Here is a 22493-nt window from a genome sequence, read left to right on the forward strand (position 1 = left end):
TCGGACCCTCCACTCACCCCCCCACCCCTGCGGGGCCCCCTCGCGCGCGGGGTCCCGGGGCCAGTTCAGGCCCTTGCTGCCCCTTTAAGGGTTCCCGAAACTTTCCCCCTGGTATCAGATGAGCCTCGTCACATCCGTTGGCCGTAGCAGCGGGGTGCGTTCCGAGGAAATTCGGGACTCGAGTTTCCCGGGGAAGAGGCGCGGCTCGAGACGAGCGAGGGCGGGCGGGGCGCGCCCGGGGCGCTCCCGCGGACCCCGCGCTCCGCCGTGACCTTGGCCGCGGGGGAGGGGCCCGGCCCCTGCGGGGCAGCCGCCGCCCGCCAGAGGGGGCAGCGGCGACCAACTTGCTCAAGTTGGCGGCGCGGGCTGGGGCGGCTCCGGCTCCGGCGCCTCCTCCCGCTCCTGCAGTCCTCCTCCCGCGGTGCTCCTCCCAGCCGCCGCCGCCGCCGCCGCCGCCGCCGCCGCCGCCCGCCCGCCCCGTGCGCGCCCGGCCCTGCCCGCAGCCCCGCGCCGAACCTCCGAGCCGCCGCCGCCACCGCCGGACGGGACGGGCCGGGCCGCGCGCGCCCCCCGGGCCCCGCCGCGGGCATGGGCGCGCAGGCCCGGGCGCTGCTGCTGCCGCTGCTGGCCCACTGGCTCCTGCGCGCAGCCCCGGCGCCGGCCCCCGCACCCCTCACGCTGCCCCTCCGCGTGGCCGCGCCCACCCCCGGGCCCGGGACCCCCGCCGCGCCCCGCGCCGCGCCCCGAGCCGACGGCCTGGCGCTCGCCCTGGAGCCCGCCGGCGGCGCGGCCAACTTCTTGGCCATGGTGGACAACCTGCAGGGGGACTCCGGCCGCGGCTACTACCTGGAGATGCTGATCGGGACCCCCCCGCAGAAGGTAGGTTGGTGGGCGCTCGCCCGCTCCCCACCGCCCCTGCGGTCCCCCAGGCTGCAGCCGCGGGTTTCCCGGGGGGCCCGTGGGGGGGGGGGGTGGGGCGGGGGGCGCCCGGCGGTGCCCGCGCGCGGTTTAGCGTCGCCCCCGACCACACGCCGGCAGGGCAGAGCTGGGGGGCGGGGCGGGACGCCGAGGGGCCCCCGCCGGGCCGGGAGCGGGGCGCGCGCCCCGGGGACGCGGGGCGGCCGGGCGTCCTGCCCCGGGGCGCTGCCGAGGGCGTGCGCGAGTGTTTCAGAACTTGTGCGTCCTCCGCTCCGAGCCGCCGGGCGGCGAGCGCCTCTAAGGGGCAGCCCTCCTGGCGAGCGGGGAGCCGGCGCCGTGGGCCTCGGGCGCGATGCCGAGGCCGCCAAGGGGCTCACTTCGGGTTCCTCTTCTGCTCCCCACGATCCCCCCACCCCCATGCTGTCTCATGGCCACGGGAGCCCGTGGCCGGCCCCGGCGGCGCAGCGCCCGGGGAGAAGGATGTGTGCGTGCGCCCGGCGGAGGGGGCCGCGTGGCCGCGTCCCTCTCCCGGAGTTGGCTCGTCGGCGTGCTCTCGCCGGTCCGGCCGCCCAGCCTCTCTGCACCGAGCCCGGCGTCCGCACACGTGGCTGCCGAATGTATGAAAACGCGGTCGGGCGCCTGCGGAGCAAACAGGGGCTGAGCCAGGCTGCCGGGGACCGAGTGGCCTCCCGAGGACAAAATAAAAATAAAACCAAGCGGCATTCTTTTTCTCTTAATCTGATTTTCATTTATTAGCACTTTTTTTTTTTTTTTTTTTTTTTTTGTAACGAGAACCCAGTGAGTGGCCCCAGGCTCGGTAATCTGAAGAACAGGAAAATTTCAGGAGTCGAGTTGGCTCTCCTCCTCCTAACACATTACCTAATCCAAGTGTGATGTGAAGTCAGGTTTTTCTTATCAATCGAGTACAGTCTCAAGATACTTTATTTTTATTTTTAACGTTGTCATTTGGGTTTTAATTCAGCTATGATTCCCCCATAAATAGAACACACTCATGACTTGGGTGTAATTCTAATTAAATTATTCAAGACTTTTCTGAAGAGGAAAGATGCGCCATGCTAATTCTTTTAAAAAAAGAAACTGCAGAATAACTTCTATACTTGCTTAATTAGTTTAAAAAAAAAAAAACAAAACCCTTCAGAAATGTGTTCAGCTCAAAACTTTGACTCTGCTTTTTGCCTTTCATCTAAGTGGTGGCTCCCGGGGTGGATGGTGGGGAGGGAGGAGGGGGAAGGAGTCAGCTGAGGAAGCTTAACTTGACCGCGGAGGCTGGTGCTGGTCAAAGCCACCACGTGAATACTCCAGCTGGTAGTGGGAACTTTGTACTTTTCTGCCTTCCCAAGATTTCACAAGATATTGACGGTCAACCTCTTTTGTGGCCTAAGGATGATGTTTTGGGACCGGAAATGACTCTCCTCTTGGGAATGTGTGCCTTGAGGGCAAGAGCTCCTGTTAATTTTTTGAGTGGAAGGGAATTCTTTGTACTGAAGTAAAGATGAGGGCCGTTTGGGTGCTGTGATAAAAGGGGGTTTGAAGTCTGCCTCCGGCCAGAGAGAAGGGGGATGGGGGAAAAAAAAAGTCTCAAGAAAAGCTTAAAAAAAAAAAAAAAAAGCTTTCTCTGGGGCTCTCACAACAAAAACTTTCATAAATGATAGCTTTTCTTTATTAATTAATGCAGTGACCTTTCCTTTATTTTATTATTTTTTTAAGTAAGCTCTGGGTCCAACGTGAGGCTTGCACTCACGACCCCGAGATCAAGAGTCGCGTGCTCTACAGGCTGAGCCAGCCAGGCGCCCCGGTGACCTTTACTTTAAAATGATGAAGTTTAAATAACAGGAATGTATTGAATGCCTCGTGTTTGTATCCTTACCTTGGCCAAGGGAGTAGTTCATTCAAGGTTATGTCTCAGTTAAAGATTAGCATGTTTCCAGGGAAGGCTGTTTTTAACAATCCAGATTTAATTTTTACATTTGACGGGGAATGAAATATTCTGTTCCTCCTTCTTGGCCTGATTTAGTAATAAGCTGTTTTATAGCAACATCCGTGTGTACGATCTTTCCAAATGCCTACTATAGGTGTTAGTGACAAGTGCACTGGGATTCATTTCTTCCCTGTCTCCTCCCGAAATGTCTCTGGCCACCAGCAGGGTGTTTGCAGCAGGCCCTGGGGTGACTTCTGAACTCGGAGTGAGGTTTCCTGCTCTATTAATGGCCAAGAGTTATGCATTTATTCTCTGCTGATTCTCCTAAGCCTAAAATAAAACTTGCTTAGGTGGAGAGAAAAATGAAATTGTAAATTCAAGCATTAAATAACCAAGAATTTTTGGAGAAGTAACAGTCGCACATCGTTCGGAGGGCTCCCCTCGTGGCAAGCAGCCTGCTGCGTGTCTCACGGGTGCTCTCCTTGGGGGTTCTCACAACCACCTCCCAGTTCTGATACCCATTTAGGGGATGGGACAACAAACCTGAGGAGGTTGAATGGCTGGCCCAGGGGATGGGACAAGAAAGAGAGCCAGAAATCGGGCCCAGGTGGCTGGAGTCCAGAAGCCGAGTTCCGCACCACTGGGCCCCTGCCTTCCTGCTCCCTTTCCTTCCCGCCTCCTTTATTTTACTTTTCCCTTTTTAAAGTTTGTTTATTTTTGAGAGAGAGCAGGGGAGGGGCAAAGAGGGAGGGAGAGAGAGAGAGAGAATCTGGGCTGACAGCACAGAGCCCAGCTCGGGGCTCAAACTCACAAACCGTGAGATCCTGACCTGAGCCGAAACAGCAAGAGCCGGACGCTCAACAGACAGAGGCACCCAGGCTCCCCTCCGTTTCCCTTTAAAAAGAAAAATTTGGCCTCCAAGTACCCTCCCTGTCCAGCCAGAGCTCCCTGGACCTTAAACCCCAAGGTGTCAGGGACTTAATAACGTGACCAAAGAGGGACTCCGACCCCCGCGGCCCCTTCGTCCTTTCCCTTCCTTCAGGGCGACATGATGAAGAGTTGGACCCAGGTGTGCCCGGGGGAGAGCCACAGGTCAACAGGAACCAGAGCCACGCAGGTCCCTGCTCTCCCAAGGGAGAGCCAACTGTTGGACACGCGCACACGTGCTCGGTCCCCGCATGCCTTAATCAAGAACTGGGGGGGTCTGTCCTGCCTGATACTCCCCAAGACATCACGGGCATCTGCCCCGAAGCCCATGGGAGAGCAGGACCACGTGGGCATGGGGATGCGGGCCAGGTGTTGGATACCATCATGTGACCTCGTTCGAACAGTAGAGAACCCGCCTCTGCTTGAACCATACGGTTTGGTCGTATTAGTAATAATAATGGCGTGCTAAAATGATGATAATGATAGCAATTTCCATTATTTAAACAAACCAAAAAAAGGCTTCCATGCTGACACGATAAACCCACTGGAAATGCTAGGGGGTCTGCAGCTCTGTACCTGGTAATGGCCTCAAAAGGCCTCGGGGTTTCTGTTGAAGGATTGTTCTGTCCTCTCTCCACCAATAGGGATGAAACAGACAGAAATACGATCTTCATACTTAACCATTCGAATGTAAAGAGCTACAAAATTATTTTGGGGACTCCCATTTTAATCACGGCATGTTGGCTTATCACTTCTTAGTACACAATTGTTTGGAAGACTTTGGATTGAAAATATGTGCCAAGGATATGCAGTTTAGGAGTTTGTCTTTTTTAGAACAAGCAATCCAGTGTCCCTGAATTACATTAAGCCTCACTGCAGGCAAGGCTGGAAAAAGGGATGGGCACCGAGAATAAGCGTTGTTGTTTTTTTTAATGTTTATCTATTTTTTAGAGAGACAGAGAGAGAGAGAGAGCATGTGTTCGTGCGTGCAGAGAATAGGGCAAAGAGAGAGAGAGAGACAGAAATCCAAGCAGGCTCTGAGCTCAGGCTCTGAGCTGTCAGCGTAGAGCCTGACGCGGGGCTCAAACCCACAAACCGGGAGATCATGACCTGAGCCGAAATGAAGAGTCGGACGCTTAACCCACTGAGCCGCCCCGGCGTCCCCCGAGAATACATTTGCTGGAACACAGTGAGATGGTAAATATTACGGACAATGACGTGTCTGGGGTTAAAAGAACAAGAAAGTCAAGGCTAGGTTCCCACCAGTTTCTGTGAGTGGAAGGTGCCAGCTCCTGAGCTCTAGAGAAAGAATTAATATCCAAGTCCTCCTGCGGAAGGTGGAAAGGCCAGGCCGAGACATCTGCGCAAAGCACCTTAGAGGGACCGTCTGAGAAGTCGCTAGCGACCGTTAATATTAATAGCTAACCTTTATTTCGGGCTCACTGGGTGTTGGGCCCCACGCTAAGCATTTTGCACAGGTCACCTCCTCTAATCCTGCAAACAGCCCTGCGAAGGGCGGGTAAGTGACTTGACTTAGTAGTTTTCAGATGGAGAGAGCGAGATCCCGAGAGGCCCAGCAATCTGTCCGTGGTCCCACTGGTGAGAGGCCCAGCTGGGGTATCGATCCGTGGGGTCTGCCCAGCTCCCCGGGCCACTACCCCTCTTTTGCATCTGGACTTTCAAAAAAATACCCATTTTAATTTACCCGTGGATGACCTAGGTTTTGCGGGGAGCCTCCAGGACGCCGTGGCATCACACACTCGTGACCGAGGACAGGCGATCGGCCGCCCTGTGCTGCCCTGCTCTTATCGGTTGGCGATCTTTTGAGTTCTTAGTTTTCTGCAGCTGCTGTGACAAATGGCCGCAAACTAGGTGACTTTAAACAGCAGAAATACGTTCGCTCACTGCTCTGGAGGGCGGCCATCCGGAATCAAGGTGTCGCCAGGATCCCCTTCCCTCTCCTGCCTCCCCCAGCAGCCAGCCTCTGCCTCCGTCTTCACAGGAAATCCCCCGCCGTGTATGTCTCTGTGTCCAAATTTGCTGCTTCTTAGAATGACACCGGTCATTGCATTAGGGTTCACCCTGATCCGGTCTGACCTCATCTTAGTTTCTCCACATCTGTAAAGACAGGCGCCAGGGGTTAGGATTTCTACATAATTTTTGTGGGGGAAACCGACTGAGCCACCCGGGTGCCCCAGTGGGACGCGAGTTTTAATCCAGAAGTTCATTCTGAGTTTGTCATTCTGTGTATTTTCTTTCATTCTATCCCATGTTTCAGTTGCCAAGAATTTTTTTTAATGTATTTATTTATTTTTAAGTGTTCATTTATTTTTGAGAGAGAGACAGAGTGTAAGCGGGGCAGGGGCAGAGAGAGAGAGGGAGACACAGAATCCGAAGCAGGCTCCAGGCTCCAGGCTCCGAGCTGTCAGCACAGAGCCCGACGCGGGGCTCGAACTCTGGAACTATGATATCGTGACCTGAGCCGAAGTCTGAGGCCCAACTGACTGAGCCACCCAGGTGCCCCGGGACTCAACATATTTTTTAAACATTTCTTGTCACGTTGCACAAATTCTCGAGTTGCCAGAATCATTGCCTAACTTGAGCAAAGTCCATTTGTGTAAGCTCGGATCACTGGTATTTTAAATACCTATGACTAAGAAATACTCATGTTGGGAACAACAAAGATGTAAAAGGCTTGAAAGCTTGTATTTCATGTTTTAAAGACTATAAGGCATCTGTCACCCGTCTTTATTGAACATAGTTGATACAGAATATACACCTTTCACTTGTAGTACTCCTACCTGTCATATCTAGCCCTTTCTCAACTTCTGACTTCCTTTGTTGCAGATAGGTGGGCTTAACCTCCTTTGGGCTTCCTGCCTCCTCCTGGAATGATTGCTGGCGTCTCGTAACTAAAACTTGAAAAGGGGAGGTTTAAGGTTAGCTCGCGAGATGAGTGATTTCTCCACGGTGGTAGTCCATGCTGTGTTGAACCCGAGGACAGGAGTTTCAAGGCGGTGGCTTTTTCCCTTCCCTGTGGCGCCTGGCAGCCCTTGGGTTTATTTTATATCACAGACACGGTATGAGCAGGTCAAGCCTTTGGCCCTGGGTTTCAGGGTCCACCTAGGCTGAGGGTGGGGGTTGGTGGGCGCTGACTTTTGCCCCAGCCCCAGGCAGAGTGCAGCAGGAGTAGCTGGTGCGTCCATTGCGATGATGTTAGAAATAAGCCCACCGACCCAATCAAAGGAGGGATGCGGAGACTCAAGCACAGTGAAGCGAGGCTTTAATCAACATTCTTGCAAGAGCAGGTGTCTGACGGACAGGCACACTCAGGGCAGTTACAGCAGACAATTTATCTCCTCGCGTGCAAGTCCCTCCCCTGGTTCCTCATTGGCTGAGCACTATAGAAGTGAGTCCCTCCCCTGGTTCCTCATTGGCTGAGCACTAGGGGGGTTACAGCCTTACCAGGAACTCGCCTATGCCCACGGAAAGCCAAAAGTGGTCTGGTTGGAACAAACGTACATTCCCTGAGGTGACACAGAGACTTTCAGTCCCTCCTCCCTTTGTTCTTTGGTGCATGCTCATTGCAAAGCCCCCGAAAATAAGCCCGTGAGACAGAGAAGGGAAGAAGAACCAGGAAGTGAAATGTCTAAGGGTTGGGGACTCCATTGTGGGGAGGGGGGGTTGTACATATTTCCAATAGGTTATAAACCTACTATTTAACTAGACAGCACGGCGTTTATTTGGTATGTCTTTAAAAAATTTTTTTAAGTTTATTTATTTAGAGAGAGAGATAAGAGAGAGACTGGGCAAGGGGCAGAGAGTGAGAGAGAGAATCCCAAGCAGGTTCTACACTGTCCGTGCTAAACCCAACGCGGGGCCTCAACTCACAAGCCGTGAGATCATGACCCGAGCAGAAATCAAGAGTCAGAAGATGCTTAACCGACTGAGCCACCCAGGTGTCCCTTGGTATTTCTAACAGTGAATCCTCTCCCTTCTCACAACGATGGGCACTTCTGTCTCCAACCCAAGAGCCTCCTTGTATGACCAGCAGTGAGGCCTCTACTCAAACACTTGGCTCCATTGCCATATGCCGTGGATTCCTCCGCTCACTCTGTTCTGCCTGCCCAGCCTGGGTTCGATGTTGACAGCGGGGCTCATCGTATGCTAGTGACCGTGGATACTACCCGGAAGCAGGATGGCTGTGAGGCAGGTGGATGGCCCCGCTTAGCTTCTGTGACGTCGTGTGTGCGTAGTTGCGGGTAGAGTGCAAGGGTGTGTGCCCGTGTTCCGAGCTCCCTTCCTGAGCCGTGGAGAACTGGTGTGTGATGCGTGGCTGGGTTGGCCACCCCGTGGGGGCCCTTTGTCCTCTTCTGGCCCAAACGGAAGATTTGATTATTCATTTATTTATTTGTTTATTTACCCATTGCTATTCGGTAGCTTTTTTCGCCCCTGGGATCCCCGAGGAGGACAAAATGCTCCTGGCTTGCTGGTGTAACCACATTCAAGACACTCAGCTAGGAGGTTTGTTTATGAGTTCGTGCACACCAGCCAGCACCGGTCACAGGTTGGACGTTTTGGGATCTTTATTATATGGCACGTCATATACCTGTACCTGGTAATACACAACCTCAGCACTGCCGTTTTAGGAAGATAGAGAGCACTGTCTGAAGAGTAAAGCAGTGCTGCCCTGGGCCAGCTTCATCATTCCAGGGAGCCGTAAAGGGCGGTGGGAAACTTCTCTCCTTCCAGCACCACGATTTATACCTGGCCTCACTAAGGCCAGGCTCGTGCTCCCCAGTGCCAGGAGCGCCTCCAAAGCGCACGCGCACTGAATAAGTGGCCTTATTGGCGGTATGTGGGGGGACTGCTTCAGTTTGCCAGCCCTGCAACCCACCCCAGAAACAAACAAAAAGTCAGCCCACAAGCCAGGCCCTCAGAAAGTGGTGCCGTGGAGGAAAACGGGGGAAGGTACCGAATCAAAAAGTTTTCCCGGGAGCAGAGAGGTTAGGACAGCCAGGACCCTGGTAAGAAGACAAGCTCCTCGGGGAAGGTAGGTGTGGATTCCAGAAGCCTCCGTGGGCATCCAGAGCCCTTTCCGCTACATCAGGCCGCGCCCGGAAACCATAAGCTTTTTCCAGCCGGACAGGCCCCTGGGGAGCCGGCAGAGCTGTGCAGTCATTGGGAAGCAGGTGTTTGGGTGCTGACCGTAGAGGTGCTGCTTGCCAAGTGCTGGTGTGGGAGAACCTCTCAGAGCCTCAGTTTCTTCATCTGTAAATTCGACCCGGTGACTTGAGATCCCTTCAGAGGCTCTAACACGCAGCGTTTACGATCTGTTTTAGTTCTGAGCGCTCGCGAAAGCTCTAACATTCAGCTGTGTGCAGTCACCCGGGCATCTGTTAAAATGCAGAATCTGGCTCCGCACCCTGGGGGGAGGGGAGGGCAGGGGTCACAGGTCACAGCTGGCCGGGAGGGACTAAGAGTGCCTGGTAGGGCTGGGTCGAAGTAGTTTCCCAGGACCCAGCCCCCGTGTACTGGGTGAGTCCTCTGCATTTTGCCCTGGTCCCCCTTAAGCAGGCACTCGGCCCCAGCCCGGGGACGCTGTTTGTGAGCAGGACAGAGGCCAGATTCTCCTCTGCGTGGTGGTTGTCTGCGTGGAACCTGGCATGAGTAGCTTTTTTCATCTTCCTAAATGTTATTTGGTCAGTGTCTCCTCTGCGGGTTCAGCAACCTCAAGCAGACTGCCTTCCCGAAGCTTCTTTGTGTTTGGCAGGTTGGAAACGAGGGGAACGTTTTCTCCAGGGACCGTGCTCTCACGGCACGTGTGCTGACGGTGTCCTTTTTAACTTTTCAGTCTGTCACGGGGCAATAATTTGTAAAGCGATAAAAATGAGTTAGTAGAAAAACAAAATGGAAATTAAAAAGTGTGTAAATACAAGCGCTCCTTTTTCAGTTCCTGGGTGCAGCAGACATCCGGTTTCCTGGTTGGGCTGATGTCTGTTTCAAGGCTTCCTCTCCCATCCTGTGGCTACCTCGTTGCCGATCAGCCCTAACTGTTGGGCTTGTGGATCGGGCAGTCTGGGGAGGCCAGACTTCTCACTGATACACGTGTCCTAGAAAGCTTGCTCTGTAAGACGCGGGGCAAGTCAGAAGTTATTAGAAATGGTTCCAGCCACTGATTTTGTTTTGCTGTCCCTCCCTTTAGTGGGACGGTGGTTATTTTTGCTAAAGTGGAAAGGGAATATGGTGGTGCTGGTTTCTGTGCTTGCCAGCCCCTCTCCAGTGGGGGTGGGAAGAGAGCTTTTACACCCGGCAGCAAATAGGTCTAACCCAGAGGTTTTCTCTCCCAGGATGTTGTGCCTTCTCGGGGACGTTGGGCACTGTCTTGAGATGTTTTTTGGTTGTTACAACTTGGGTGGTGCCGCTGGCATCCGGTGGAAGGCAGGGACGCTGTTGAACGTCCTGCAAGGAAGGCACGGCACGGCTCCCCATGGCAGATGATGGTCTGGTCTGAACTGTCACCGATGCCAAGGGTGAGAAATCCTGGTAACTCGGCCTGCCACCCGCGCCGGCCTGGGAGCAGTGAGGGGAGAATGCCCACGAGAAGCATCTGCCGTGGGCACGAGCCAGCAGACCTCCCCTGATCTTCAAAGCCCTGTCTGGTTCCAGCACTGCGGGTCTCCTCCTTGGGCACATTTATTGAGTGACTACTGTGTGCCAGGCCCTGTTCTTCGGGGGAGTACAGTTTGGCTGCGGCCAGCAGCGTGGGAAGACGTGGAGGGAACCAGGTGAGGCCAGGCAGGCGAAGGCAAGGGCTGTGCACTGGGCAGTGTCCCTCACCGCGAATGCACGTGGGCCCTGGGTGCTGCCGACGGATGCGTCGGCCTTGGGCGTAGCTCATCTTTCCTCTATTTTCTTTTTTTAATTTTTTTAATGTTGGTTTATTTTTGAGAGAGAGACCCGGTAGAGCATGAGTGGGGGTGGGGCAGAGAGAGAGGGAGACACAGAATCCGAAGCAGACTCCGGGCTCCGAGCTGTCAGAGCCTGACGCGGGGCTCGAACCCACGAACTGTGAGATCGTGACCTGAGCCGAAGTCCGGCACTTAATCGACTGAGCCACCCAGGCACCCCCGTCTTTCCTCTATTTTAAAATTGCGCTTTGGGGTTAGATTTTATTAGAGCAGAGTCCTTAGAGAGGCAGTGTGTGTGTGTGTATGCGTGCCTGTGCGTGTGTGTGCGCGTAGGGAGTGAAGAGTGGGTGGGGCGAGCTAACCATGGTTAGCCAGGAATTTCTGAATTAAAAAAGAAAATTACGGGGGCGCCTCGGTGGCTTGGTCAGTTACGCGTCCGACTCTTGATTTCAGCGCAGGTCATGATCTCACGGTTCGCGGGGAGCCCCGCGTCCGGCTCTGCGCTGACAGCACGGAGCCTGCTTGGGAATCCCCCCCTCTCCTCCCTCTCTCTCTCTCCCTCTGCCCCTCCCCTGCTTGTATGCTCTCCCTCAAAATAAATAAATAAAACTTAGAAAAAAAATTAAAAAAAGAAAGGAAAATGACGCTCAGTGCCCAAGGGAGGTGGGACGCCAGACGACCGATGCTTGTTTTCTAACGGTGTCTTCGGTCAGGTTCCCCAGGGACAGAAGGAGCTAAGCGTGTGGATGGGTGCTGTATTTGGCAGGTGATCCCGGGATTCATGTGTAGAGGGTGGGGGAGGGGAGAAGGGAAGGGGAGCGTGCGGGGAGAGGTTGCAGGTGTGGGCAGCGGTACATGAGCCCCCTGAGGGTCTCTGAGAGGATGCCCAACGGACTAGGGGTCCCAGGTGAAGGGCAAGGACGCTGGGGTCCCCCTCCCCCCACCCCCACCCCCGCTCCTGCAGGTGTGTGCCCGAGGCTGCTCCAGAGTGGGCGAACTAATGGCTAACCTTTGGCATTTGTGGTCCTACAGCTGGTTAGAGCAGGCCACCAGGCGGTCACAGGGGCCGCGCGCTTGGGGCTTTGAGGGTCAGATACACGGAACGGTTGGCTCAGCACGGGGTTTGCTGCGGCCGCCGCAGCCCTCCCGCTGGAGCTGTGGCTGGCACCGGTTAGGCTAATATCTGGGCACGGAAAGAAGGAATACGTTCCGTCACTGAATGTACTTGAGGGCATCATTTCGGCCTTTCACAAAGCAGTTTGGAAACGCTGCTTTAAAATCCTAACTTCCTAAAGCGCTCTAGAATCTAACTCACGGAAGCCTCTGTGAGTCAGTCCAGAGTGTGCTTCTCATTGAGACGCGTACTTTGAACTTTTTTCCAGAAGAGGAGGATGTGATGTGTGGGCACTGAGCAAGGGAGAATGCTTGGTGCTGGGGGGGGGGGGGGGGAGGGCAAAGGGAGATGATGTTTTGAGGTTAAAAACAACCACAAAACCTCCTTTGAAGGTCGAGTGCTCTGAACCCGAGACTTCCAACACTTTTGCGTGCCAGGTGCCTTGCGATGTCTGAAGGCAGTGAAGCAAGGGGTACAGGACAGGGTCAGGTCCCAGACACCCTGACACTCTCGTGAAATCCACAAGCTTACAGAAGCCTAAGGATTTATCATCCAGCCGTGTGCTTATAGTGTATATAACACCAATTAAAAACATTTTTTTAACGTTTATTCATTTTTGAAAGACAGAGACAGAGCTCGAGCAGAGAAGGGGCAGAGAGAGAGGGAGACACAGATTCCAAAGCAGGCTCCAGGCTCTGAGCTTTTCAGTACAGGGCCTGACGCGGGGCTTGAACTCACGGACTGTGAGATCATGACCTGAGCTGAAGTCAGACTCTTACCCAACTGAGCCACCCAGGTGCCCCACCACCAATTCTTTTTTTCTTTTTTTTTTTTAAAGTTTATTTATTTATTTTGAGGGGTGGGGGAGGCGGGCAAGCAGGGGAGGGGCAGAGAGAGAATCCCAAGCAGGCTCCGCGCTGCCCGTGCAGAGCCCGACGCAGGGCTCGAACCCACAAACTGTGAGCTCATGACCCGAGCTGAAATCAAGAGTCGGGCTCCACTGAGCCACCCAGGCACCCTGTCTGACACCAGTCCTCGAATGTATGCTCATTTCAGAAATACCTAAGATATGTTCTGTCGCCCTAAAGTCTGTAGACGTATGTGCATTTTGGCTCCTTACCCCTGCGCGGGACCTGGTAGTTTCTGTGACCCCACCCAGATGGGAGAGACTGGTGGTCTTTGGGTGGGTGGGGCCGCAGGCCTCCTGCTGGGCTCTTTATAGAGGGCGGAGACCATCCCCACCTTCCCCTCCACCTCTGAGCTGGTGCCTCGCTGGCTCACTCACTAGGGGACCTGTTCATCCCAGTCCTGGGTTTTCTGTGAACACCAGCCTCGCTGTCCTGGGTTTGTGAGCCATGCCGCCGGCCGGACAAGTGAAACATCGTAGTGTTCGTGTTCAGGCCTCTGGGGAGGCGGGGGCCTGCCCAGCCTCAAATCTCAGCCTCACGCTCCACCCCAGCTCTGCCAGCGGCACACATTTCCTGTGGCTGCTGGGGGGCCGGCCCCACCTCAGGTCCCCTCTGCCCCCCTCTGCCCCAGGAGTGAATACAGACCCAGCAGTTCTGGCCCCTCCAGCCGGACAGACAGCATCCCTCCACAACGCGCAGTGTCACCTTGCCTTCCACACGGACGCTGTTGCAGCTGTGGTTTGTGATTCTTTGTTTTTCTTTCTTTGAATGTTTGTTTATTTTTGACAGAGAGAGAGAGAGGGACAGAGCACGAGCAGGGGAGGGGCAGAGAGAGAGGGAGACACAGACTCGGAGGCAGGGCTCCAAGCTCCGAGCTGTCAGCACAGAGCCCGATGCGGAGCTCGAACCCACGGACCGTGAGATCATGACCTGAGCCGAAGTTGGACCCTCAACCGACTGAGCCCCCCCCCAGGCACTCTGGTCTCTGATTCGTTGTAAGCGAACCATGTGTGAGATAGTGAGCTAAGGGAGATACCGGAAAAGCGGCGTTCTGCGGCCTGGTGGTCTGAAATTTCATGGCAGTGTGCCTTCGAATGGCTGTTTTTGTTGGTTGGTTGGTTCTTTAATGTTGGGCACGTGGTCTTTTCGGTCTAGAAGCTCAGGATGTTCAGTTCTGAGGGATGTTCTAGTAAAACGTCCGCTCTCTTTTCTGGGGGACCAAGAAGAGTTACCCAGGTGTTGAACTTCTGGTTCCGTCTCCTGTCCCCATCCCTCCGTCTTTGCTTCTATGGCACATTCACGGCTGCCACCTTCACTTTCACTTTCGAGAGCGCTTTCTTGTTCCTCTGAATGTTCCATTTCCTGCTTGTACTTTATTCTTGCTCCAAAACTGCATATCTGCTATTTCTCTGAGGAAATTACTGCGATTTTTTTTTTTTTTTTGAATTTTCTTCCCGCTTCCTGCCTTTTCTCTGCTGCCCCTGAATCCTGCCCTTAGGGGCCTGGTCTGGTCTGTGTCACAGGCCACAGACTCTTTCCTCAGATGTCCGGGGATGAGTGGCTGACTGTTCATATTTAAAAGGCAAGTGTTAGGAGCGCCTGGCTCAGTCGGTAGAGCATGTGACTCACGGTCTCAGGGTTGGGAGTTCAAGCCCCACGCTGGGCGTGGAGCCTACTTTAAAAAAGTAAATCATGGGGCGCCTGGGTGGCGCAGTCGGTTAAGCGTCCGACTTCAGCCAGGTCACGATCTCGCGGTCCGTGAGTTCGAGCCCCGCGTCCGGCTCTGGGCTGATGGCTCAGAGCCTGGAGCCTGTTTCCGACTCTGTGTCTCCCTCTCTCTCTGCCCCTCCCCCGTTCATGCTCTGTCTCTCTCTGTCCCAAAAATAAATAAACGTTGAAAAAAAAAATTAAAAAAAAAAAAAGTAAATCATGTAGGGGCACCTGGGGGGCCCAGTCGGTTGAGCGTCCGAATCGGGCTCAGGTCATGATCTCCTGGTTCGTGGGTTTGAGCCCCGTGTCAGGCTCTGTGCCGACAGCTCAGGGCCTGGAGCCTGCTTCGGATTCTGTGTCTCCCTGTCTCTCTCTGCCCCTCCCCTGCTCACGCTCTGTTTCCGTCTCTCTCTCTCTCTCTCTCTCTCTCTCTCTCTCAAAAATAAATAAAGATTAAAAAAAAATTTTTTTAAAGTAAATCAATTCAAGGGAAGCATTAAAAGACCAAAAGGAAGGCTGTGTGTGTGGACCGTGTATAGAGTGAGTTTTTGTTATTTACATGCGTGCCTGGGTTTTGAAACATGGCGGTGACAGTGACCCTGTTACCTGACCAGTGAGCGATACTTTCACTTGGGTGGTCAAATCAGAACACCTTCCCAATCCTCTCCTCTCTGGCCTGCGGTGGCCTGTGTGACTCAGCCCATAGCGGTGGACAGTGGGACGTAAATTGGGGTCTCCTGGAGGATTTCTGGGAAGCTTCTCCTGATTAAAACAATGGATGTGGCTGGGATTATAATTCCTGCTCCTTCCTGCCATTGATGAAGGTGAAAGCCTGTCAACAGGTAGCCAGCGTCTGACCTTGAGAGACAGGTTTGGGGGGAGCAGCAGAGATTTGACGCTGGTTTTCTGTGAGGTGTTGATCTAATACCAATTCTCTCTAGACACTTCTGGACGTGGAGAATAATCCCCACTTGTTTGAGCCACTTGAAATCTAGTTTTTACTTGCAGCCAAAAATGTTCCAAATGATGTGCCATCAGAAGTTTTTGGGAAAAAAATAGCTTACTAATTAAAAAAAAAAAATACTTGACGGGCCCCTGGGTGGCTCAGCGGGTTGTGTCCCGACTCTTGGTTTCAGCTCAGGTCATGATCCCAGGGTTGTGGGATCAAGCTGTGCTTTGGGCTCCACGCCAAGCATGGAGCCTGCTTAAGATATTCTCTCTCTCTCTCTCTCCCTCCCTCCCTCCCTCCCTCCCTCTGCCCCTCTCGCTTGCTTGTGTGCTCTCTAAGATAAAAATTAAAAAATTACTTAATGCAATTTGTCATTCTTCTTAAAAAAAAAAAATTTTTTTTTTTCAACGTTTATTTATTTTTGGGACAGAGAGAGACAGAGCATGAACAGGGGAGGGGCAGAGAGAGAGGGAGACACAGAATCGGAAACAGACTCCAGGCTCCGAGCCATCAGCCCAGAGCCCGACGCGGGGCTCGAACTCACAGACCGCGAGATCGTGACCTGGCTGAAGTCGGACGCTTAACCGACTGCGCCACCCAGGCGCCCCAATTTGTCATTCTTCTTAACCTCTCCCGAGAAGAGGAGGACAAGTCTAAAAAAGTCTTCTCCTTAATGTCTTTATTGCTGTTATTGGCAAGACGCTTAGGACCACCAGGAGGAGTGAGAGGGCCAGCAGACTAAGGCCCATGGGCCAAATCCGCCTGTTTCTGTAAAGTTTTATTGGAATGCAGCCATATGGATGGTGGATTATGTGTTGTAAGTGGTCTCACTCTACAGTGGCAGAGCTGAGATGAGGGGGCCTAGGTGGCCAGCTGGCTGGCGGTGGTTTTGCTCACACCGGCAGGTGGGAGCTCTCTCTGGTGGGCATGGGGGCGGGGGAGCTCCCGGCTCTCTGAGGATCCCACTGAATACCCCGCAGGATGAGAGTTGAAGGTGTAGACATCGGCCACCTCCAGGATGTACCAGTCGTGAAGTCAGATGAACACGTTCTTCCCTCAACCCCCCTTTCCTTTGGCTCCAGTCCTGGGGAAATCACAGGCATTATTGTGAACCAGGTGGGGAAACAGAAGTACATCCAGTCATGCCTCCCCTTCCCCAGGGTGGATTTCTGAGCCTAAGGCGGGTCTACCATACTGGACGAGCTTGAGTTTTGTCCTTAGACAGGGCTCGGCCGATCATGCCCGAAAATGAATGAATTCCCACAAAGCTTTTGGAAGAATGCAGCCTTTGCCCAAGACTTCATTCAAGGATGGGGAAGAACAAGTTTCAGAGCGTGTTTGAAGGCAGTCGTGTGACGACAACGTTCTACCAAAATATGACGCCATCATACAAAGGCTCTGGAGGGGGGCTGGGAAATGTCTCAGAATTATGTACGCATTTGCCCTTTGACTCACAAATTTGCTTTTGCGGGTTTACACAGGTTATGGGGGGAGGGCATGAAAAGCATCCCCCAAGGCTATGGTGATGTCACCTGCAGCCACAAACCATTGGAGACAACCCGGATGTTTGTGGAAAGGCGACTCCCGGAGGGAAGTGTTGGTCTACACTGTGGGACGCGATGCAGCTGTGAGTGAGGACTGTCGTTCAAAACTTCAAGTGAGGAGGGGCTCCTGGTGGCTCAGTCCGTTAAGACCCTTGATTTCGGCCCAGGTCGTGATCTCCCCGGTTCGTGAGTTCGAGCCCCACATCAGGCTCCATGCTGGCAGTGCAGAGGCTGCTTGGGATTCTCCCTCTCCCTCTGTCTCTGCTCCTCCCCTGCTTGTGCTCACTCTCTCTCTCTCTCTCAACATAAATAAATAAGCTCAAAAACAACAAAGACAAAACACCTTCAAGTCAGGAAAGCCAGATGGAGAAAAGAGGGTAGCATGCGTCTAGGAAAGCAGGTAGGCGTGTGTAGGCGCCTGTCTCCCCTCCCCCCACCCCCCCCCGATGGTGCGGGACAGAGGCCCCCCAGAGCTGGGTGACTGTGCGGCTCCGTGAGCGCTGCCTTTGTTCCGTCACCTGTTCTCTGCTGACAGCCCGCAGAACATTCTCCAGGCTCCAGCACATTATCCGTCTGGTATGTTGGAAAGATCAAGACCTCTAAAGATAAGTTACGTGCTTTCACTTCCCAGAAAGCCACCGTTGCAGACTGGCTGGCTTTTATTGTGATTACAGGGTGACTGGCAGTGGTTTGCTACTTAGCAGATACTGAAGAAAAATAATAAGCAATTAAAACAGGCCCCTTTAAGGTGATATTTTCACACCGCATTAGAAACGGCTTTTTCATAAGAAACTCCTAAGGAGAGATTGAATTTAATTGTTTAGAGAGAGTGGGAACATGAACGGGGGAGAGGGGGAGAGAAAGAGAGAAACCCAAGCAGACTCCGTGCTGTGTGTGGAGCCCGACGTGGGGCTCAGTCCCACGACCCTGGGATCATGACCTGAGCCACAATCAACAGTCAGATGCTTCACTGACTGAGCCACTCAGGCACACCCCCAAAGATGATATCTTTAAATGTTTCCATCATTATTTAACTTCTGCCACCAGAAAGGTATGTTTGCTATGTACATAAACACTTTTGAACCCTTGGAGACCATTTATTACCTGTGTAGAAATCTTCCAAAGAATTTTAATTACTTAAGAAAAAAAAAAAAAAAAACCCAACCACCTAGAGAAAAGTAGCACCTTCTGGTTTGTTTGCTAGAACTACTGATTGACATTAGGGAAGGTGAAAGTTTAGGATTCATCATCCCCATTTCACAGATGAGGAACCTGAGGCATAGCTGGTGGGCGAGCAGAGCCAGGATTTCAAAACAGCTGGCCTGGGCCCCTATCTTGTGCCCTGAACCACTGCTAAACTCGCTCTTAGCATGTAAGTCCTAGATATATACATGCATGGGGCTGAGTACTCAAAACTTTTTCTTTTTTAAAAAACTGTTTTTAATGTTTATTTTTGAGAGAGACAGAGAGGGACCGAGTGCAAGTGGGGGGGGGGGGGCGCAGAGAGAGAGGGAGACACAGAATCCGAAGCAGGCGCCGGGATCCGAGCTGTCAGCACAGGGCCTGACGCAGGGCTCGAATTCACGAGCTGTGAGATCATGAGCTGAGCTGAAGTCGGAGGCTCAACCCACTGAGCCACCCAGGCGCCCGAAGAATATTTTTCTTGGCGGACTAGTTTCTCCGCCAATTTTCAGAGTCACTAGTCCGTGAGAATTCGGGTGCCCTGTAAGGGGGGGTGGGGCTGGTTCGATTCAAGAGAAACTGCTCATCGATGAGCTGAGTTCGTGGGTGTCTTGAAATAGCATAGGCAGACGCCTAGGAAAGAGACATTCATTGGTTCATCCGCCAGTCTGTTCGGACGCCCGGCCTTCTGGAAGATGTGCGGGGCTGCCTTGGTTAATAAGCGCTTCTCCCGGAGCAGCCCCAGGATAGCACCGGGCGGTCGGAAGCTTTGTCTAAACCATAAATATCAACTCCCAGCGGCGATGGCCGGGCAGAGCCTGCGTGTGGTGTCTCCCCTTTCCCATCGGCGGGTGTCACTTACGCCCCCCTGAGTTGTGGCGCCGTCCGCTTTTTTACGGGCAACCGCAGAAGTCAGGGTGCGGCTTGGATTTGCTTGACTTTTCCCACCTGCGTAGGTGGGGAGGCGTGTGGGCCCCCCCCCCCCAGCCTGCTGGCTCCCCTCCGTCCTCCCTCTGGTTCTCACTCCTGCCCGCCTCCCTGCCTCCTTCTGGTGGATGCTGCTGGAAAGGGGAGGAGGGGGAAGAGGCCGGCTAGGAGCAAGGTGCTAGGGACGCCTGTGCGGGTGGCATCTGATCTGGGTGACCGAGTGCACATGGCACCACACGGGGGGCCCCAAGGGGGAGCTGGTTTTCCTGGGACGCGGTCTGGGGGCCAGCTTCTATGAACTGCACTGCTCAGGCTCCCTTTTCCCTTGGCTTGGGATGAGGGGTGAGAGAAGCTGGTGTGGAAATCCCACCCCCTCTCCCCTCCGGGTTCAGGGTGGCTGGGCTTCCCTCCAGCACGGCAGCTGCTGAGCCCTGACCTCTTCCAGGACCCGGCCCACCCTGTCCCTCCTCCCTGGGCCGCGGGCCCCTGGACACCTGGCTCTGTGATCCTACCCCTTCCCACACCCCTGCCGACAGCCCCTCCTCCCCGTCCACACCCCAGCAGACAGCCTCTCCTCACCACCCCTGCAGACAGCCCCCCTCCCCCTGCGCACACCCCCCCCCCACATCCCTGCAGACAGCCCCTCCCATCTCCATACCCTGTGGGCGGCCCCTCCCTCCTCCACACCCCTGCGGACAGCCCCTACCCCCACTCCTGCAGACAGCCCCCACCCCCTGCGCACACCCCCCCCACATCCCTGCAGATGGCCCCTCCCATCTCCATACCCTGTGGGCGGCTCCTCCCCCCTCCACACCCCTGCGGACAGCCCCTCCCCCCACTCCTGCAGACAGCCCCCACCCCCTGCGCACACCCCCCACATCCCTGCAGACGGCCCCTCCCATCTCCATACCCTGTGGGCGGCCCCTCCCCCCTCCACACCCCTGTGGACAGTCTCTCCCTACCCCCCCACCCCTGCAGACAGCCTCCTCTTGTGAACCCTGAGTAGAGTCCCCTCTCCTGTTACGTGTGCTCAGCTTCCTGCAGCTGGTGAGGGGGACACGTGAAGGACTTTGCTTACTGCACGAGTCTGTCCAAATCTTGGGAACTCGAGGGGCGCCTGGCTGGCTCAGTCGGTAGAGCGTGCAACCCTCGATCTCAGGGTTGTGAGTTCAAACCCCACTTTGGTCGTGGAGCCTACTTAAAAAAAAAAAAAAAAAAAAGGAAAAACAAAAGGCAAATCTTTGGAACTTTAAATTCAGGCACCGCGTGCCTCAGTTGGTCTCTGGCAAGCGTCCTGAGCTGCAGAAGCTCCGGGAAGCAGAGAAGACAAGGGTCATCCCGTCTGTCCTTCCCGTCTTACTCTGGGTTTGGATGTCTGTGCATGCTTGCGCGTGGGGACTTGGACTGAAACCGTGTGATCTTCGGCCGTGTCCCAGCGCTGCGTGGGCCCGGCCTCTGTTAGGGCTGCATTGTGTGTCTCCCCTGCGTGCCCCCCCTAAACCCAGTACCTCCGAATGTGACTGTATTTGGAGGTAGGGCCTTTGAAAGGTGCCTGCGTAAAAGAGGCTGTCAGGCCCTGGTTCTCTTTGCCCCGTGACCTTCTGAGAGGTGAGGGCGCCGGTGGCAGGGTGCACGGGCACAGAGGACCAGCCACCTGGAGAGGCAGCAGGAAGGTGGCCATCCACGCACCCAGGAGAGAGGCCGCAGAGGAAACCGGCCCCGCTGACTCCTTGACCTTGGACTTCCAGCCTCCAGAGCTATGAGGAGGTGAATTTCTGTTAAGACACTAGTCTGAGCCAACTGACACGCCCTGCCTCCGTCCCAGCGCAGGATGGGGTCCCAGTGCACGACGGGGTCCTAGCGCACGTGGCCGTCCGGAGGTCTCCCCGCTTTTCCCACACTGCCCTTGGTCACCGGGCAAGGAAGGAGGACGGGGGGCGGGCCTTCCCTGATAGAAATGTTCTTTTGCTGTGATATCCCATCAGGCTTTATTTTCTGGACCATAAAAAACAGGTCTGGGGCACCTGGGTGGCTCCATCGGTTAAACATCGACTCTCATTCTTGGCTCAGGTCATGAGCTTGTGGTTCAAGAGTTCGAGCCCCGCATGGGGCTCTGTGCTGATGGTGCGGAGCCAGATTGGGATTCTTTCTCTCCTTTTCTCTGCTCCTCCCCTGCTGGTGTTCTCTCTTTCTCCCTCAAAATAACAAATAAAAAACCCCAGCTCCTATTAAGTCTTGTATTCTTCAATCAGCGAATGCTAAGATAGCACGCTGCAGGTCAAATGACTGTTCTTACCGCACTAATGGCAGATTTAAGAGAAATATGTTTTTTGAGAGAGAGGGTGCAGGTGAGCGAGGGTCAGAGAGAGAGAGAGAGAGAGGAAGAATCCCCCGATGGGCAGAGAGAGAGGGAAGGAACAATTTGGTCTCACCCAGGGCACGAGCTCACCGCTCGTGGGGCAAGGGCTCACTGCTCGTGGGGCAAGGGCTCACCCATGCGGGCTCGAACTCACAAACTGTGAGATTACGACCCGAGCCAAAGTCAGATGCTAATGCGTGAGCCGCCCCTGGCGCCCAGGAGAAGCACATTTAATAGAGTTAAGCTTATTTATTTTTCGCAAATCAAGACACATCCACTTGGGAGAAATTGTGACATTCAGGTGCCTCAGAAAATTACGGCTTCTTTTATGGCCAGCGATCCGGGGGCCGGGGCCAGCCAGCCACCTGCCTTTCTGAGCAGTTGAAACCAGAAGGACTGGAATGTTTTGTACGAGGCCTGGCACTTAAGTGTATGAGGCTTTCAGCTTGGACTCTTAACCGTCTCGCCTGTCTCGCAGTTCATTGATCTCAAACCTGGCAGAGGCAGCCTCCGGGGAGAGGAGATTTAAGACAGAACGGCCGGTGCGAACGTCCGCTTTGTGCGGGAGCTGCGAGGTGTGCCTGGGCGCCGGGTGGGAGCTGTGGGCCACGGCCGCGGGCTGTCGTGTAAATCAGAGCAGGAGATCGGGAGGTGGAATGCTTTTCCCAAGTGTGTGTTCACACTCCTCTCTGAGGCCTAGCTATTCTGACAGCGGAGGAGAAAAAGTGTGTCAGTTTCTGCAATCGCAAGCAGTAATCCGTATTCTCGCGGCATCCTTTAGGCCTGTTGTTAGTGACTAGCACCAAAAGTTGATTGTTTTTCTTTTTTTTTTAAGTTTATTTCTTCATTTTTGAGAGACAGGGCGTGAGCAGGGAAAAAGGGCAGAGAGAGAGGGAGAGAGTCCCAAGCAGGCCCCACACTGTCAGCACGGAGCCCGACGCGGGACTCGAACCCACGAAACAGTGACCTCACGCCCTGAGCTGAAACCAAGAGTCCGACACTTAACCGGCTGAGCCACCCAGGCGCCCCTAAAAGGTGATTGTTTTAAAACCTGCGGTGGATGCTAACAGTTCCACGCTCCGGACAGGACAGCGTGCTTGCGGGT

At 54.4% G+C, this 22493-nt stretch overlaps 1 protein-coding gene across 2 annotated transcripts in view; it reads left to right on the plus strand.

Annotated features, from left to right (window-relative positions):
• The first annotated feature begins 588 nt into the window (after positions 1-588).
• The window catches only part of BACE2 (beta-secretase 2), a 92826-nt gene continuing 70921 nt past the window's right edge, over positions 589-22493 (plus strand). For both annotated transcript variants that reach the window (XM_047099796.1, XM_047099797.1), the window contains exon 1: positions 589-879. In XM_047099796.1, the coding sequence (XP_046955752.1) occupies positions 589-879 (291 nt within the window). The remainder of the gene's footprint in view (positions 880-22493) is intronic.

Source organism: Lynx rufus, unplaced genomic scaffold, assembly GCF_022079265.1.
Source record: "Lynx rufus isolate CCGP_SWC_20201006 ecotype Redwood Valley unplaced genomic scaffold, mLynRuf1.p SCAF_5, whole genome shotgun sequence".
Taxonomy (NCBI): domain Eukaryota; kingdom Metazoa; phylum Chordata; class Mammalia; order Carnivora; family Felidae; genus Lynx; species Lynx rufus.